We start from the raw sequence: 18670 nt of genomic DNA on the forward strand, positions 1-18670 counted from the left end.
ATCGATATGGCCAATATCCGGCGGATATTTATCCATTGCCAACCCTACCTAATCATTTTATTTATGCAAAAAAAATAGTCAACACCGCACACCATAAATTTATACTTTAAACCAATTAACTCCATGCAGCTACCAAGCTTAACTACTTAAACAACCTGTCCCTCTTTCCATCTCACCTGTAAAGAAGTTGAGTCTTCCATCTCCCCTTATACGTTATGCTTATGCATTATAAACGTCACTGTTCCTCAAGGAACATGTAACTCCTACATGACATGAAAGTAGCAGTGGAATGCATCCGAAGATTCCCAACTGTGTTGGATGATGAGAGGGCTTTCGTGTTGATTGCCTTTTCAATCCTTTCAAATATTACGTTAATCCAAACAACAATTATAAACAACTAATTACATGGGGTAAATTACTAGCAGATTCAAGATGAACCAGCAAATCCAAATAAAAACATCGCCAAGATGTCATAGTGACCTCATTACAGTCATCATCATCTTGTCATGTCATTCGAAAGGAAAATGGAACCCCCACATATAATTTAGAATCTTCCTAAGAAATCCTAGTGAGGAATTTTGTTCCATGGTCAGCAGAAAATAGAAACATAAAATACTAAGTAATCTAAATTATAATATCGACAAATGATTTGACTTACTATATGTATGAACAGCTCAAAACATTAAAATATTTACCGTTATATCAAGTGAGACATTTCGCGAAAAAGGATTAGATAATGGTCAACTCAAAGATCCCATACCTCAAAAGCTAAAGCCTCCTCCCTTTCGAGTTTGTTTGTCTATAAATATAATGCTTCTCAGACTTTCAATCCTACACCACTGATAACAATAACTTGTATACGATTTTCACATCTCTCCGACTTGATTGAAAAACCAAAACAGAAGAAAAATGTCAAATACCAGTGAAATCAGAGAACCTAGAATGATTGTTAGAAAATTTCTTGCAAAGCCGCAACGGGAAGGTGTTGGCGCTGTCGTTCGAAGAAGCATTGGCAGGTAATTTTGTTTATCTTGTTCTTCTTTTGCCTTCTGAAATGTACGAAACAAACTGAATTTTAGTTTATCTGATTAATATTAATTCGTGTTTTTTCTTTTTAATCTTAACAGGTTCGAATTGAAGTATTTTGACCCGTTTCTTGTTCTGGATGAATTCTCAGGTTGGTATTACTAATCTTTACTTAACTTGATTATTCTAAGTGAAGTAGGAATAACTAATTAAAGTAGTTCATAAATGTTTTGTTTTTGCAGTTTCGGCTCCAGGGGGATTTCCTGATCATCCTCACAGAGGTTTTGAGACTGTTACCTATATGCTGCAGGTAAGACAAATCCTTCAACCATAACTATCAAAATGCAAATCGCTCTGAAATTTCATAATACTAACAAGAATTACCTTTTTGTTTAATATAAAGGGAGAAGTGACGCATGAGGATTTTGAAGGTCACAAAGGTACTATTAGAGCTGGAGATTTACAGTGGATGACTGCTGGTAAAGGAATTGTCCATTCTGAAATGCCTTCTGAACAGGGGACTCAAAAGGGTCTTCAATTGTGGATCAATCTCTCTTCCAAGAACAAAATGTAATAACTTTTCTTTCTTCCTAACTCTCTTTTGTTTGCTGAACTGAATCAACTCCAAAAGCTCTGTAGTTAGTGCAAGATGGTGATGATAAACTAACATTTTATTGTTTCTCTATTTTGGTTCTCTTAGGATTGACCCCCGATATCAAGAACTGCAAAGCAAGGACATAGTAACCGTGGCAAAAGACGGAATCGAGGTTCGAGTTATAGCAGGTGAAGCACTGGGATCCCAATCACCTGTTTACACAAGGACACCAACAATGTACTTAGATTTCACACTAAGACAAGGAGCTCACCTTCAACAACCAATTCCACGGACTTGGAATTCTTTTGTTTACGTCATTGAAGGTGAAGGTGTATTTGGTAACTCGAAAGCGTCACCGGTTTCAGCACACAACCTTCTTCTTTTAGGGTCTGGTGATGGTCTAGAGGTGTGGAACCAATCTGTGAATCCTCTTAGATTCATATTAGTTGGTGGTGAACCTTTAGGCGAACCTGTTGCGCAGTATGGACCGTTTGTGATGAACACTCAAGAGGAGATTGATCAAACCTTTTATGATTACCAGAATAGCGTAAATGGTTTCGAGAAAGCCAAATTCTGGAAGTCACAAAGCCTGTCTGACCTTGAAATGTAGTCCATTTTATCTTTTCTCAAACTGGCAACTTTTTGTACACAAGTGAATGGAATATAAGGAGATCTTTGTTTCTTAATGTCTAGTATCTAATGATTGGTCAGTAGGATATTGTGCTGGCCAGTTTCAAATGTAAATGGTCGACGTTATCAGCCAGCAATAATAAAGAGGCATCTGCAATATCTCATTCTATTGATCTAACATTCGTAGGCCAACAAGCACTTCGCTAATCAGAACTAGGATCCATAAAACATCTAGTAAAACTGCAGCGTGCGTTGAACCTGTGGCTGTAACTTAAATGCATTTGCATATTGCAATATGCCATACAAGAGCCGCCGCCCAAGAGTACTGACAAACAAATCAATTTTATTTACTTTTTTGCTTTTTTTTTTTTTGCCAGTTTTTTTTCTTTATAGAATCCCTCCTATTTGGGTGTTGAGAGAAGTTATCAACACGAAAATTAACAAGCTTAAATAAGCTAAAACTTAATTTTAGGATCTTCACTTTGAATTCTAAAAGTTGTTGCTGTAGCCCTCGTATTTGTTGTTGTTAGGAAATTCAATTCTAAGGAAACCGCGTAAATGTCAGACCTGGTTGCTGTTATTATAAATAGCATTTGTATTTGCATTTCCGTTCTTGTTCCTTTTCTTCACTTGTTTATTAATAAATTCTCACGGTAGGCCGTACAATCTTATTTTGTTGAGATTGTTGATTTGATTCTGGTTTTGAGTAAGAATAAGTAACACACATTACCCAGCTCTTTGAAACAATCTTTTTCTTTCCCTTGGCACAAAAGTTTGCGCAGTTTGGCTCTGAGGCTGATTAGAGACATACTGCTTAAAGGTAAAATCTGTATTTTCTGTTCACTAATACACCGTTTTTGTTTTTCTATTCTGTTTCTATTACGGATCTACATTGGATGATTAGTGTAAGAGAGAAATCCTACATTATCGGAATGCGCTCAAGTATGCACAGATCTTACTTCCAAAACATAATAGAAGAGCTCTATTAAATACTAGTTGAGTTGTTCTTTACTTGTAGATCCTAATGGAGCCAAAATAGTTTAGTGTTACCCAGAGTTTCGTCTGTTCTTCTCATCCTGTAAATTCTTCCAATAGCTGAGGAAGATACCGTCAAAAAAATCATCACTGATTTTTTGTGCTAAACTGAATCAAGTTCAACAACTAAAACTGGTCATACAAAATCGGATTTTATCCTTTTTAGTTTACAGGGCTTTAAGAGATAATAAGCCAGAGGCCAAGTAATTAAACATGACAGATAGTTAAGGTACGCGCTGAAGCATTGGGATTTCCACGATGCCGACAATGTATTTGGAGTAAACCTTGGTTGGACCAGAAGGCAGAAGGTCTGCAACCACAATAACAAATTCCACCATTATGGAGCTGTTAAATTCACGATAAATTCTGCCTTTCTCATTAGATATTCAAGATATTTATACATCAATATGACTTGGTCAGCACGACACAAGACTTGCAGAATACGAGAACTCTTCCTAATATAACTCGTAACAAACTTAAAATAGAGTATGTTTTCTAATACCCTCCCTCAAGATGGAGCATGGAGATCATAAATGTCCATCTTGGACAAAAGAAATTGAAACTGAGTTTTCCCTAATGCCTTTGTGAAGATAACAGCCAATTGCACCGTTGTAGGAGTATAGGAGCATGATATAATCTTGCGTATGATGGCATCTCTGACAAGACGATAGTCCACTTCAATATGTTTTGTTCGCTCATGAAATACTGGATTCTGAGCAATGTATAGTGCCGATTGGCTATCACAAAATAGATTCATCTCATGCATATGGTGAACTCCCAAATTACCAAGTAATTGTTTCAACCACTTCAACTCACATGTTACTGCTGTCATAGATCTATATTCTGCCTCTGCTGAGGAACGAGAGATTGTATGCTGCTTCTTAGTCTTCCAAGACACATGAGAAAAACCAAGAAGAACAAACCAACCAGTTAATGAACGTCTAGTCAATGGACAACTCGCCCAATCTGAATCACACCATCCTTTTAAACTAAGACCACTATCAGAACGCAGCAAAATTCTTTGTCCTGGATTCTTCTTCAAATATCTTACAACACGAAGCGTTGCTTCCCAATGTTCCACTCTTGGTTGTTGCATAAATTGTGATAAAATATGCACTGAGTAAGCAAGATCTGGTTTTGTGACTGACAAATAAATCAAACGACCTACCAGTCTTCTATATTTTTCCACATCATCAAGTACAGCTCCTTTCGCCAATGCTAGTTGATGATTTGTTTCCATTGGAAACTCTGCAGGTTTTGCACCCAATAATCCTGTTTCCATGATAATATCCAATGCATATTTTCTTTGGCATATGTAGAAACCTTGTTTACTACGAGCCACTTCTAAACCTAAGAAATATTTCAACTTTCCCAGATCCTTCATCTTGAAACATTGTCCAAAGTAAGTTTTAAACTTCTGAAGTTCAACTAGATCATCGCCTGCCACAATCATATCATCTACATAAACTAAGACATTCAGCTGCATTTTTCCTTTTGTCATAGTAAAAAGAGAATAATCTGAATATGACTGTTTGAAGCCATAATTCTTCAAAGTTGTTGATAACTTTGCAAACCAACATCTAGGCGCCTGTTTTAGGCCATATAATGATTTCTTCATTCTACAAACCATATTAGAATTTCCTTTGAAAAATCCCGGAGGTATCTTCATATACACTTCTTCCTCCAGATCACCATGAAGAAATGCATTATGGACATCCATTTGATGCACTTCCCAATTCTTAACTGCTGCAACAGCTAGAAAAGTACGAACTGTTGTCATCTTTGCCACCAGTGCAAAGGTCTCATTATAATCCAATCCTTCAACTTGATGATTCCCAAATATGACCAATCTTGCTTTGAGACGCATCAAATTCCCATTTTCATCATGGTTCTCAGTGTAAATCCATTCACTTCCTAATGCCTTCTTACCTGGTGGCAATTCCTCCAATTCCCATGTTCCTTGTTCCTCTAGAGCCTTTATTTCTTCGGCCATGGATTTTTGCCATCCTGGATGCTTCATAGATTCTTTGAAGTTCTTAGGCGCATTTCCAGCTGTTATAGCTGCAAGAAAATTTCTATGTGCCACAGAAAAACGATCACAACTTACATAATATGTCAAAGGATAAGGTGTACCTGAGGAAGATGATTGTGTAGGTTGAGTGGAAGGTGGACTATTTTCTCGTACAGTATGCATCACAAAACCTTTGAATCTGTTAGAAGGAATTTTCTGACGTTTTCCTTTACTCATCTCACTTCTATTATCTTCCACAACTCCAGCTGACGTATCACCAGAGAGAGCATCATGTGTACTCTCCTTAGGATGTTCTTGAACACCTCCTTCTAATTCTTCTGCTTCATATTCAATGTCAAGTTGTGGTTCTTCATTACTTTATTGTTGTTGTAGCTCAAACAGTTTATATCCAATATCTTCACTAGGTAATTGTACTTCTTCTCTATCCTCATCATCACTCCAACATACTTCATTACTGGATGTATCAATATTATTTGACTGCTCAACATTTTACATCATGTATGGAAACTGGTGTTCATAAAATTCCACATCTCTTGACACAAAATATTGTTTTGTGTCTAAGTCATAAACTTGCCATGCTTTCTTACCAAATGGATAACCAAGAAATACACATCTTCTTCCACGACTTGCAAACTTATCTCTTTTACTGTTTTGATTATGTACATAACACAAACCCCCAAAAACTTTCAACTGATCATATGGTGGCTGCTTTCCAAAAAGAATTTCATATGGAGTCTTGTTATCAAGTAAAGGTGTTGGTGTTCGATTTATCAAGTATGCCGCAGTTAATGCACACTGACCCCAGAACTGTATTGGTAAATTAGATTGAAATCTCAAAGCTCTTGCAACATTCATTATATGCTGGTGTTTTCTCTCAACTCTCCCATTTTGTTGGGGCGTACCAACACAAGATGTCTCAAATATTATCCCATTAGTCTTAAAATATCCACGCAAAGTATTAAATTTTGTTCCATTATCACTTCTAACATGTTTGATTTCCTTGCTAAACTGACGTTTAATGAGAGCAATAAAATTAAGAAATACCATTTCAACTTCAGTTTTAGATTTGATCAAATAAATCCACACACCTCTTGAAAAATCATCAACTATTGTTAAAAAATAATGAGCTCCACAAGACGAAGGTGTCTTGTAAGGCCCCCATAAATCCAAATGAACCAACTCAAATATACAGCTAGCTTTATTCTGACTATTAGGAAAACTACTTCTACGATGTTTTGCTCGTGGACAAATATCACAAGCATTATTATTCTTCTTAGATAACGAGCTCACAACAGGTATCTTTTTCAATACTTTTTCTGAAGGATGTCCCAATATTTGATGCCACAGCTCGTACGAATCCCCACTTACTGCAAACACTTTTACTGGAGGTACACCACGAAACAGATATAGTCCACCTTGTCTCTCACCCACTCCAATCACCTTCCTCGTCAACCGGTCCTGTATAAAACATAAACTGTTAGTACATTGCAAAACACAAGCTATCTCATCGATCATCTATGTGACCGAGATTAAGTTGCAAGTTATCCGAGGTACATAAAGCACATTATCAAGTTTTAAACCACCAGGAAGAATCACAGTTCCAATTTTATCAGAGTTCGTCTACTTTCCATCTGGCAAACCTACTGAGCATGCCTTGATATCTTTTACTTCTATCATGTCATCTATATTGCATGTGACATGATTCGTAGCTCCTGTATCTACAATCCAGGAAGCCTGATGTTGTTTACCTTGTAGTTGAATTTTTGGTTTGTTTGAACTCAAAAACTCAAGTACTTGTTGAAGTTGAGCTGCTGTCACACCAGTCAAGCCAGCTCCATATGTAGATGTCGTATTTGACTGTTGAGCTGCTGGTATATTCAAGTTATTTGCATGAGAAGAATAACATCATCATAATCTCCCAGTGTGTCCAGAGAAGAGCAGCATCATCATAATCTCCCAGTGTCGATCGTATGGAAGAATCCAGGGTGTTGTTAATCCAGGAAATAATGGTTGATTGAACCGCAGTCCATTCCTCCAATTGTTCGGGATCTGTAGGTTCTTTTATTGTGCCGTCAACAAAACCAAACTTTCATTTGGCTATTAATGATTTTCTAATGGATCTAGCCCATTCATCATAGTTAGTTCCTCTTAACACAATCGGGATAATAAGGATACCAGGACCATCACTCGATCCTAGACGATACACCGGATTTTTCTTCGATGAATCATGCTCCGGTTGTTTTCCTTTTTCTCCGTCTTTTGATATTTCTTCTACCATTCTGTTTAATGAAAAAAAAAATGATTTTAGGGTTTTTAGGGTTTTAGGGTTTTAACCACGCTCGATGCCATGTTAAATTCACGATAAGTTCTGCCTTTCTCATTAGATATTTAAGATATTTATACATCAATATGACTTGATCAGCACGACATAAGACTTGCAGAATACGAGAACTCTTCCTAATATAACTCGTAACAAACTTAAAATAGAGTATTTTTTCTAATAGGAGCCCTTTTTTAGTAATGAGAGGCGACCACGGTGTGCTTGGTAATCCAAAGTCACACACCACGTTTGTATTACGATAGGCTTTTGATCTCGACGATGCTGGTAAGCCAGTGGAAGATTCTACTAGCTAGGTACAGTAGGGGTGCATGATTGAGCACTCGAGAAAGTGCTGTACTATGGATGCACAGGGAGCTGCCAATTTAAAACAAAACTTGTGAACAGAACAAACTTTATTTTATAGACTGAATGATGCCTTAATGATAACTTGTACAATCAATTTGGATCAGGCTAAACTGAACCTTATTGCTTCCCCCTATCACTCAAGAAACATGAAAACTACCTATTTCTCAAAAACTAGTTGTTAGCATATTAACCTGACTACACCTAGTTTATCAAGACGATAGAAGATCGAGACATGTAGTTAAGATGAATTTGGTGCTGAATTTGTAACTGGTGGGACTTGTGAACCGGAAAGTATAAGATCCGCAAATTCAACAACTGATTTCGCTGGTCCATCTGACCCCGTGTACTTGAGATTAACTTCACCAATTCTTACATCCTCGCATGGAACACCCTTACTGCAAACAATACGTATGGCATTCCTCGTCTGTGATGTTCCTCTAATATTGTTAAACGTCACGTCACTTATCTTTACCTTCGACGGATCCTGTTACCAAGAAGAGAAATCAGTAAGAACCAAATAACAAAAATGTCTACAAGAGTTATCAGTAAGAAAAATCAGTCAGTACTCACCATTTCCTCGCAGCTGCTACCCCCATCCGGGCAGTAAATTTGATCGATATTAATAGGGTTCATAACATTTTCCATGACAATGTCATCAAAAATGAAATCCGAAGCTTCACTAGCTGGTGATTTTGGCCAGGTTTTGATTCTTACTCCATTAGAAGCTCCGGTGATGGTACAATTTCTCACCGTAACACCACGGACATCTTCTTCATTTTTATACTTTCCAAGACTACCAACACTAATACCATGACCTGGTCCACAAGTTACGCCAACAACGTATACATTTTGGCTTCCAGGACCAATCGAAACACAATCGTCTCCAGTTGCTATTACTGAATTTGTAATGTTAACACCATTCGAGGATCCCATATGAATTCCATCTGTGTTTGGACTATCTCCTGGAGCTTTTATGGTAACTGATGAAAACGTAATGTTTTTGCAAGACAATATATTGATGTGGAATTGCTTGCTATTAAGCGACGTTATGTCAGTAATAAGCGCGTCTTCAATGAAGTCGAATCGAGCATTCTGCATGCACAACATTAATTAACAATGACATTCTATCTCAGTTAACATCGTTCAATATAATAAATCGTGCAAAATGATTGATTACTCACTGGAGGTAAGGTATTGCATTTCCCTTCCTGTTTGCACAGATCTTTCTTCCAAGCTACCGAACCTTGACCATCAAATGTTCCGCCACCAGAGAGTTGCATTCCCTTAATTTTTTCGAATACAATCCAGTTCTCATTGAACTTACTTGGATCAGATTCAGCCCTAATATTTCCTTGTATCGCGAAATTCATGAAACCTTTGCATGGACCTTCGAACGTCACTTGACCCACTCGAAATGAACCTTTTGGAACGATATATGATGGCGTTGCCTTTGATGCACAAGCTAATTTCCAAGTATCAATGAAGGCCTTAATCAAAATTTAAGAAAAGATTAATCATAATAATTAGCATAAATATACACAATTTCTTCGCATGTAGGAAGCTCTATTTCTCTTACCTGAGTGCTATCTTTAACGCCATCGCCAACAGCCCCATAGTCAACAACATTAAAATCTGCAGCTTCTGCAGCAAATACTTCTAATAAGAACAATAAACTAAAATATCCAACATACGGATTCAAACCCATTTTTCTTTCTTTTCTTTTCCTTTTTTTCCTAACTAAAGACAAATGTTAAGTTTCTATTTTTTTTTTTTTTTGTTTGCTGATTTCAGACAACTTATTGGGAAGTATATATAGATCCTTAATCTCACCTAATGTGATTTTCAGTTACCACTTCATTTTAGGGTCTTCACTTTGAACTAGTTAAACTCAATCAGCCGGTATTACTCCTCATTTCTCTGCACCTATAAATACGTACTAGGGTTTTGAGTTTTTACCAAGTCCACCATAAACCCTTTGATATTATGTACTATGTAGCATGGCATGGCTGCACGGCACGGTGTACTTTTTAGCTGGATGATTATTGATGGTTTAATTTAACTTGACTTGCGAAAAGAAAAAATGATATTTCTCAAGTGAAATCATCAAAGGTATGTTACTTTTCTTAGAATGTTCACTACTCCAGAGGCAACGCAGAAGTAGAATTGTCATGAAATAGGATACAGCTCAGTTGCTAGAACTATCTAGCTCTAGAATGCTTCAACAAAAAGAAAATCTAGCTCTAGTAAAGTCAGTTCAGGACAAATTGGGACCAAAACTATGTTAGGAGTTTCAGAGTTATAAAGTTGTTTAGTATTTGTAACCACGACCTGGGTTGAAACCTTGTCAACATCTGATAGCATCTATCTTTGGGATCAGAATTCAACTACTCTGTGCAAGAACTTAATGCAGTAGTACTTTTGCACCCCGGATATGTAAAAAATCTCGGTCCTTTTTACTTACATTTCTTCGGCATAAGGAGAAACAATCATTCAGAAATTTGGCAGTGCTAATAAACATTGGCCAAAGATTTGGTTAAAAAGCAAGCAGCATGTACACCGAACTAGTTTGCAATTAGGCGCAAATAATCAGGTTATTAGGCTCTTTACACCTAAACTCCAAATGTTGCAACTGATTTGGAAGTGCTGTTGGTGTTTGGAATTAGCGGAATTCTGGTTTTTTAGGTCGTTCTCAAAACCTACCCCCTGGTAATGTACGTTTATTTTAGTTCCAAATGCCAGGTAGACTCACGTGTAGGTATATCTTTTAAGAAATTTAGAGCTCTATTTTAATTTATTTATTTTTATATAGGAAAGGCTCAGGCCTGGAAAGGCAGTACATATGAGTTGTGTTGCACCAGTTGTGGATGTACCACTCAGTCTGCCAACGTTGTTCTTGTAAAGAAGGGCTAAGTTAAATGCCTCCATGTTTTGACTACGAGTAATAATACTAAGATTTAATAAAACAAAAGATATGGGATTTATGGCCATATTTATACTAGTGTCTTCTTGACTTTGTCCCGCTTCATAGTATTTGAGATGAAATCTTCCTTGAGCAGCTTCATTGTAGAGTAGTTTGAAACGATCTAGAATGTCCATTGATTCAGCAGATATTGCAATGTTTGTGTGTTGCATCTCTTTGGCCCACTGGAAAACTAGGTCAGCGCCTCAGTTCTATTATGGTTGCACAAATGTTGCCTTATTCTAAGGGTGATTACTCCCACATTAGGCTGGATTTGTTTAAATATAAAATCACATCTAGCTTTCCAAATGTACTAACATGTGGTGGCATAGATGCTCTATTTTAAATTGATTCATATCAATTTTGCATGATTACCGAAGGGGTGACCGGAATTAGCAGGGGCTACTGTTTTATATGAGACAAAAGAATTACATCCGATCCTGATCGTCGATCACTCAAACGGCACTCCTGCTAATACAGGTAACCCCTTTGGCAATCATGCAATTTTCTGGCATTCCAAGCAAAATCAAAATTTCCCTCGACAGCATGCATGATAGTCAACCTAATGGTCCTCATTATCCCAAATACATGGAGTATGGTGGATTAGTGGCTCCACTGAATTATGGTCATGTAAAATATGGTATGGTCCATAAATTGTTGTTCAGCGGGGTCTGCCGAAGATGAAGATTACTAGTCTCTAATGATGGCTGTGTGGCAAGAGTGTTTTCTTTCTTGCTTGTTTTGATCCTCTGATCATTTGAGCATATCATGTAACTTTGTATAGCTTCCTCTCTTTTTTCCAATATATCTCCTATTTCAAAGGGGAAAAAAAAGAGATTACTAGTCTATTCGGGAACTAGGAATTTGGGCACTAGGTAAATTCAAGCGCTTCTTCAAATTATAATGGAGCTGTCAGCGAAAAATTGGTAAAATATTATTTTGAGATCGACTAACAAAAAGAAGAAAGATAGCTTTAGGGAATGTCCAATCAGGAAAGCATAAATTTCCCTAAAATCCGACGTGTCAAGAGTTTTCTAATACATGTATGTGGAAAGCGCCATGAGAATTTCAAGTCTTATAGAGAGAATACAAGTCAGTTTGTTGATCGCAAATATGTACGCCCGATCGATATTTCATGTGGTTTAATATGAAAAAAATTCTAAAAGTAGTTAATTAATCAAGAAGTTAACACGTGGCTAAATATTGGTGGAAGAAGTAGTGGCCGCTATATGAAACAATGATTGGTACTTAGTGTGGAGGTAGCAATTCTAACCACCGGAACCTAGTCCAGTTTTAAATACTTTCAAAATTAAGCCGTTATACAAATTGACTACGGCAACTTCATATAGTTGAGACCAAGTAAATGCTCCTTCATTATTCAGTTTCTTCAGAATCCCGACGCCAACAACCAATTTGGTCTGCGCCTGTAAATCCCAAGACATAGTCTATTGTGGCATTATATTGAGTTGCTTCACTTGTTGTGAAGATTTTCATTCTCAAATCCTTTGGATCAAACCCGAATCAGCAAAGGACTAAATCTGTTTCGGTAACTAACTTGGTTATCACTCTCCAAAATCAAGATTTCAATTAGAGATAAAGTAGAGTAAAGGATCTTCTGTTTTTTCAATATAAACTCCTTTGGTCAAAAATCAAAACAAGTAAAGATTATCGAAATAATCAATCTCAGTGAACAAGCTTTATCCAAGCAACTTAATGCAACTAGACAATTTGTTTGACGAAACCATAGACATAAAATTCCATTATAGTTTAAGCATCTCTAACACATAACTCTTTGGTAGATAACTTAAAATTTCATTCATACTTTATCCATGTGCAAGTCTTTTTACACTATACATAGAGTATAGTTTATTGCTAAAAAACCAGTTTGATTACTAAAGGATATCAAACTTTCCTATCCATTAAAGATAATCAGACTAATCAAGAATTTTCGAAGAATATTCCAATGCATCTTCCCCCGCCCACCCCCCACCCACCCACCCACCCACCCCTCACACAGATACACCAGTCGATAATCCCTAACAGACTTGGTTTGCATACTGGTGACTGCATTGCAATTCTCATTACTCATTTCATCAACATGCATAAATAAGATTAGGTAACCGGGGGGGGGGGGGGTATTGTCAAATTTCTATACCAGCTCAAAATAAATGACGGATATAAAGATAAATCTCACAACCCACATTGGGAGAAAAACTGGAAGCTTCATACAAGCCCTTTTATCCACTTATCATCTGGAAATTAATTTTCCCATAAAATCCTTCACACCCATGCCAAAATATTTAGAATCTTTCATTACACTGATCCTTTTGCAACTCCTACAAGTATAGTGAAGATACCCTCTCTCATAACTTCATGTAATGCCCTTTAATTATCTATGTGTGGAAGCTGTTTCGTGGAGACAATTCAAACCATTTGGGGGTTGGAATTAATACAACCGGTTAAATAAGTGGTTTGAAATTAATAATAATGTCTACAACAACTAGGCTCCTGTTTATGTCACCACTTTCTGGTACATTTGGAAGGATAAGTGTGATAACATCTTCAGGAAAATGAGGGAAGAATCAAATAGACCTCACTTTAGACCAATTGTTCTAGTGGGGTGTGTATACAAAATCATCTCCAAAATTCTAAAAAGAAGGCTCCAAATAGTGATGCAAAAACCAATATCAAAACATCAATGAAGTTTTTTGAAATTCAAGATGAAATCTTTATCGCATGGAAGTTGTTGGATGCAAGACTCAAGTCCAAGATTCCATAAGTATTATGTAAGCTTGATATTGAGAAAGCTTTTGATAACATAAATTGTCACTGCTTGGAAAGTTTGTTTGAAAATGAATGATTTAGGTTGAAGTGGCGAAACTAGATTTCTTTGTGCTTGTCATCTGCATAATCATCCATACTTGGCAGTGGTAGTGCAACATTACAAGTTCAAGACCCAAAAAGGATTACGACAGAGAGGTTCAGTATCACCTTTTTATTTTTATCTTTGTACGTGAGTTACTCAGTATTAGAGCACTGCTCGGTCGAACTCGCAAGTGTTGCTATCTTAAGCTTTTTTGTCAAGTTTAGGTGATCAAAACTATAAGTCTTGATTTCTAGTCTACTTATAGGTATGTCTCGGACTAGGATAGAATGTGTAGTTGAGCTTTAGACTTCACGGTGTTCATCGATTGAAGATGAAGATCTACTGAGGAAAGCTTGGAGGAACTTCATCAACAAAAGGTATGTGGAGACTAAAACTTATCTATCACTCAAAAGTCTATTCTATTCTATCTCCTATTGATACTAAGCCGTATAGCTATATATACTTCTACATTATACACATTTGATATTTTGAGATGAGTTTAACTCGCTTATATCTTTCTCGAAATATGTGTTGTAAGATTTTTTCTTTACCTACGTTCATCATTATTCTTGATGAGTTTAGTTATAAACAATTTATTTGTTGGAAACTAAATAATAAGTCAGAAGATGATCATGTGAAAATTGCCTTGAAGCATCTTACATGATTTGTGTGAGACAGTCATTTGATGTCGACTCAGAATGTTTCGCATTGATTATTCGATCACTTGAAAATTACTTATAAGCTAATAGTTTGTGTGAGACAGCTATTTTCGTCTTCTAACTATGTTTCAATGATTGAAATGAGAGTTTAGAACAATTAACTATTGTCTGGATATAGCACAGTATGCATACAAGTATGCAAACTGTTGTGGTATGATTCAGGTATGGAAACTAAGTTTGAATGCCAGTATGCGAACGGTTCTACCTGAGTTAGGTCCGGGATGACAGTATGCATACCGGTATGCGAACTACCGGACAAGACCAAAGCCCGAAACTTAAGTTTGCATAGCCGTTTGCAAACTGAGTTGGTTTAAGTTCTAAAATCGGTTAAGTATGAATTCATACTCATGAACAAATACATTTATAAATTAAGGAATGCAATCTTTGCAAATCTTGGCTTAATGTTCATGAATTGATTCTCTTGAATCAAATCCGATTTTGTTTCAATTGTGTCTTGTATACTTCTATGAGAATATAAACAATTGAACAACTCTATGAGTAACACAATTATATTCATTTGATTATCATTTGATCTAGAAGTGTTAGATGAATGTGGTTAATACAAAAGTGTTAATATGGATAACTTCGGTTAACTATTGTTGAGCCAACCCAATATACACGTTTAGGTATGGTTACCCATATCAAAATGAAGGTATATTTCATTTGTGTGTAACAAGATAAGAGCATCTAACGGTGGAGAGATATTGCTTTGTTTTTAAGAAAACTTAGCTTGAATCTTAAATCAGGATTTCATCTAACGGTGAATATTGACTGCTTTGTTTCTAAGCTATCAAACCTTGATTTTAAGATTATATAAGGGAAAACTCTAGCATCTGGGAAACCTAATCCCCACACCTCATGTGTGATACTAGTTGTGTACCAGAGTCGATTCTCCTTTAACCTAGGTTTTCCTAAAACCATTATAGGTTAACGACTTGAAGACTTCATTGGGATTTTGAAGCCATACCCAACCATTTTCTCTGTAGTTGCATGTTCTGATATTACTTGTTCTATCATATTGAGTATTATCTTCTCTAAGATTGGCTTGAGATTTATCTCCGATAGGTAAGATATAAAAAGTAATCACAAAGCTCTTCGTCTCATTCTTTGTGATTCCACAATAACTTGTTCTACTACCATATAGTTAAGTTATTGTGGGGTGACTGATATTTCTAGGCTTTTCATCGGGAATATAAGATCATATTATCAATTGGTTCCTGTTCACCTTGATTTATCAAAAGACAGAACAAAAACTTCGTAGGTATTTTTGTGGAAGACAGATTTATCTATCAGAATAGACTTTTCTGTGGGAGACAGATTTGGTTATAAAGACTTCGACTTTGGATCGTAGCAACTCTTAGTTGTGGGTGAGACCAGCTAAGGGAATCAAGTGCGTAGAGTCCTGCTGGGATTCAGCGGCGTAAGGAATGCGACTGTACCTTAATCGGTGTGAGACTTGGTTAGGGATCAACTACATTCCAGTCTGAAGTTAACATGTAGTAGGCTAGTGTTTGTAGCAGCTTAATACAGTGTGGCGTTCAAATATGGACTAGGTCCCGGGGGTTTTCTGCATTTACGGTTTCCTCTTTAACAAAACTTCTGGTGTCTGTGTTATTTCTTTTCCGCATTATATTTGTTTATATAATTAAGATATCACAAGGTGTGCGTAGTTCAATCAATTGGTAAATCCAACCTTTGGTTTTTGATTGAAATTGATTGACACTTGAACATTGGTCTTTGGTACCATTCAAGTTATTTCTCATATCAATCAGACCTCTATCTGTTCGATTGCATATTAAGATATAACTCTCTTGGATATATTTCCTTGATTGAGTCTGACTGTCTAGTTGATTCTCTTGGAATTATATTGGAGTTAGTTCATACAGATTGCTGAACGAAATATTGTGTGTGGTTGTTAGACCATCGCTTTTTCACTCACCAACTTCTAAAGAAGGCTGAAGGACTTCTGAGATAAGTGTATCTTACCTGCAATTTATTGATGATACACTAATACTTTTATATGCTAAATAAAAGGTGGTGAAAAATTTAATGCTTGTGGTGTAAGTGCATGAAGCCATAAAATGCTTAAACATTAATCTAGAAAAAAAAGTACAATCACTAGTATATGGGAAGATAACAAAATTCAATACATCGCAAAAATCTTACACTGTAAGGTTGAGAGTTTACCATTTAAATATTCGGATTTCATATTGGAAGTATGATGTGTGTCGTAAGTGCAACAAATTACTCAAGATATTTTCCACTAATTAACTAGTAATATAGCGGTGATACGGTTCCTTCCCACATAGAGTTGTGTAATTGATAGGTTATTTGGATCAACAAAACAAGAATAAATACTAAAGAAGGGGTTGTTTGATTAAAGTAAATAAAAATGATAATAAGAAAGAAAATAGATGATCGAAGAATCCTTCATCATTACCAAGCGTTAACTGAGTTAATATACTTATCTATCTTTCGTTAGAATCGTTCATCACCAACCGTAGAATAACATCTAGATCAGTGTTGTCCTTAAAAATCCGTTTATCATTTGATAAGGAAGTTATCGACTACCAGACTCTATTCTTCTGATCACCAAGTAGTAGATCAATCAAGGTGTAATCCAACTTACCGCTTTAAGCTTTGTGAATTTAGGCTGATCTCAGTAATTAAACTCTTATATCAAGGTCAACTTTCTTATGTTGTATTTACTCGCAATTTCTCCACATAATCCTTCTACAAGGTCTCTCTATTTCTACTTGTGTAGAGAGTTATTCGACTATTACATATCTCATAACCTATACTAGCTTTAGAACAATCAGTAGATCAATCTAGTATGCATCCGAGATCAATCTAAGAATCAATCATAAATATTATATATGGTAACGACATAATGATTGAAATTTCAAACAAACTTTTATAACTAATAAAGCTTCATGCTAGAATATCAATATCATCCTTAATCAACAAAAGGTTTAGATACTCGTATTGTAAAGAAGAACAAGAAGAAGAATAAGAAGTTGAAGATGGAAGAATGGATGGTTTACCCCTTTAGGTTTTGATGTAGAATTGTAGTCTAAGATGTAGTGATAGAGTATAAGATATAAAAGATTGTCTTCTTGGGCCTTTGGATAGCTTCTTTTATAGTCGTGAATGCTTGGCCTCCAACTCTCCTCTCTTATGGGGTTTAGAATCCTTCCCAAGTAACATTTTCTTGTTTTAGAAGTCAAAATACGCCCCTTAGGTTCTCCAATATCGGCATGGTCGACTTTCAATGAATTGTTCCTATTTAGGACCAAAATAGCTCAGAAACTCTATCACAAAACTTACTTGTGCCGGCATGGTCGATCCCCAAGTGAACCGTGACAATTTAGGGACTTAAACATACATAAAATTTGTCCCAAATAGCGTGACTGCCGGCATGTTGGTAACTATACTGGCATGGTTATGTTGTAGATTGTTTTTCTTCGCTTCGGCTGTTTTGCCCATAACTTCTTCATCTAAAATCAGAATGACCTTGTTCTTTTTGCATTCACTTCGTATTCTCGTTCTATTCAAAATGGTATTAAGAAATCTTGGATTTGGATGAGTTGAATTTGGTCCTTGGTCCTTCCTTCATTGATAGACTCCATTTACTTGTCCATTTAAGCAATTTGTAGCTTCTTTTTAGATGATTCACCTAATGTGACACATAAACTAGAAAATAATCATAATAATAAATAATATACAAGAATTGTAGCTTAAAAAAGTATGGATTTGACATTCTAAACATGTAATTAAGCACTTATCAAAGTACTTACAAACAAACATTAATCAGTATGGGACTGTACTGTGCAAATTCAACAAAAAGTTGGCATCATGGAAAAGTCGATTTCACTCTAGAATATGAAGAATTAAGCTCACTAAAATTGCTCTTATCATTTTACCAGTATAGTTCATGTCATTACTTTTGAAGAAAAAACTATATAAAATTCATGCGGTACTTCCTATGGGATAGTACTGCGAAGAAGAAGAGGATTTGGTGGGTGACATGAGAGAACCTATGTAGACTAAAAAAGTTAGGGGAAACGGGCATAAGTAACCCAAGAGACACTAACAAAACAATGCTGACAAAATGGACTTGAA

General features: G+C 36.1%; 2 protein-coding genes across 2 annotated transcripts; one reads left to right on the top strand and one right to left on the bottom strand.

Annotated features, from left to right (window-relative positions):
- The first annotated feature begins 769 nt into the window (after positions 1 to 769).
- On the top strand, positions 770 to 2410 carry LOC113285789 (pirin-like protein). Its single transcript, XM_026534553.1, has 5 exons — positions 770 to 1016; positions 1128 to 1177; positions 1269 to 1336; positions 1430 to 1596; positions 1727 to 2410. The coding sequence occupies exons 1-5, from the start codon at positions 910 to 912 to the stop codon at positions 2229 to 2231; spliced, it is 897 nt and encodes a 298-aa protein (XP_026390338.1). The 5' UTR covers positions 770 to 909; the 3' UTR covers positions 2232 to 2410.
- Positions 2411 to 8033: 5623 nt separating this feature from the next.
- On the bottom strand, positions 8034 to 10286 carry LOC113288094 (exopolygalacturonase-like). The gene is made up of 4 exons (XM_026537037.1): positions 9581 to 10286; positions 9186 to 9491; positions 8575 to 9096; positions 8034 to 8488 (listed from the first exon to the last, which is right to left on the bottom strand). Exons 1-4 carry the CDS (start codon positions 9707 to 9709, stop codon positions 8243 to 8245), a joined length of 1203 nt encoding a protein of 400 aa, XP_026392822.1. The 5' UTR covers positions 9710 to 10286; the 3' UTR covers positions 8034 to 8242.
- Between the last annotated feature and the right edge of the window lie 8384 nt (positions 10287 to 18670).

The sequence above is a fragment of the Papaver somniferum genome, chromosome 6 (genome assembly GCF_003573695.1).
Source record: "Papaver somniferum cultivar HN1 chromosome 6, ASM357369v1, whole genome shotgun sequence".
Classification (NCBI taxonomy): domain Eukaryota; kingdom Viridiplantae; phylum Streptophyta; class Magnoliopsida; order Ranunculales; family Papaveraceae; genus Papaver; species Papaver somniferum.